Genomic DNA, 1,419 nt, shown 5'->3' with positions numbered 1-1,419 from the left:
GTAATTTCAAAACACTGAAGAGATTATTTGAAAATGAAAGTGAAAATAATGTAATCTGATACGCTGAAGAAAAAAATACCTTATAGCATGCCAATTTGTCTTCCACATAGGACAAAATGCTTTTCCTTATAGTTCCATGACTGGATATTGAATTCCACCTTCTTTCTTCACTTGCTGTTGAGATACATTGTTCTCAAGAGTTCCTAGAGTCCAGGTTCTAGGAATGTAACATATGGTCCTGAAATTCATGAATGTTGGTCATTTCACCACAATTCTTTCTTCTGAACTGTCAATAAATGTATTCTTCACAAGGTTCACCTTTTTATCAGTGATTAAAATCATACATCTTAAGAAGGTACAAGATGGTAGAGGCATACATGCACACATCACTCATTTAGCCCTTCCCCAGTTCTCACCTCATTCTCCTTCTGTTCCTCCTCTTCATCTTTGGCTTACTAATGGACATGTTTATGAATGTATGTTCACTTGTTAAAATAATTTTATTATAATCAAATTCTTTTTCATTTTAGGCCTGGTTTACCCATAGCACCATTAAGAAAATGATTCTCAGGCTGGGCATGTAGATCAGCGGTTCAGCATCAACATGGCATGCACAGGGGCCTGAGTTCAATCCCCATGACAGCAGAGACAACTACTTATAATAAAGCAATGGTGGTTTCAAGTGACACAATCTTAGGCACTTTCCTCATAGCTCAGATTTGCATTGGTGTGCTAGGGAACTCATTGCTCTTTGGAATATATATGCACATCTTCTTCATTCAACCTCATCTGAAGAAGCCCATCGATTCCATTTTTGCACACCTGACATTGGTCAATATTCTGACTATCATATTCTCATCGGTACAATATGTAGCTTCATCCTTTGGTGTAAGAAGTTTTTTGGACGATGTTGGTTGTCAGGCACTTTTATTCTCCTACAGAGTGACCCGTGGTCTTTCCATCAGCACTACCTCTTTACTGAGTACATTTCAAGCCATCACCATCAGCCCCAAAAACTCTCAGTGGGAATGGCTTAAAAGTAAGCTCTCTGCATGGATTTTCCCTTTTTCCTTTTTTTTCTGGATCATCAACATGATCTTATATATCCCAGTTATTTTTGATGTAAAAGCCATTCACAATTTCACTCTTGTTGGTCGTGGGTATATTCATGCTTATTGTCAAACTCGACAATTCACAGACAATAGCCCAGGCTCTTATATAAGTGCCCTGTTGACTTATGATCTTGTGCTTTTGGCCCTTATGGTCTTCACCAGCGTCTACAAGGTGAAGCTTCTCTACAGACACCACAGGAGAGCACAGCATGTCCGAAGCCTCCACCTTTCTTCCCAGAAATCTCCTGAACACAAAGCCACCTACACCATCCTCATGCTGGTTGGTTTCTTTGTAGTCTTTTATTGC

General features: G+C 39.2%; 1 protein-coding gene across 1 annotated transcript in view; it reads left to right on the top strand.

Annotated features, from left to right (window-relative positions):
• Positions 1–669: 669 nt before the first annotated feature.
• LOC308268531 (vomeronasal type-1 receptor 3-like) overlaps positions 670–1,419 on the top strand; it is a gene marked incomplete at both ends in the record, with an annotated part of 24,927 nt that continues 24,177 nt past the window's right edge. Inside the window, one exon of the mRNA XM_080703652.1 lies at positions 670–1,392. Coding sequence (XP_080559778.1) covers positions 670–1,392 — 723 coding nt within the window. The remainder of the gene's footprint in view (positions 1,393–1,419) is intronic.

The sequence above is a fragment of the Muscardinus avellanarius genome (genome assembly GCF_963383645.1).
Source record: "Muscardinus avellanarius genome assembly, chromosome: 10".
In the NCBI taxonomy this organism is placed as follows: domain Eukaryota; kingdom Metazoa; phylum Chordata; class Mammalia; order Rodentia; family Gliridae; genus Muscardinus; species Muscardinus avellanarius.
This window is presented reverse-complemented; position numbering and strand designations above follow the sequence as displayed.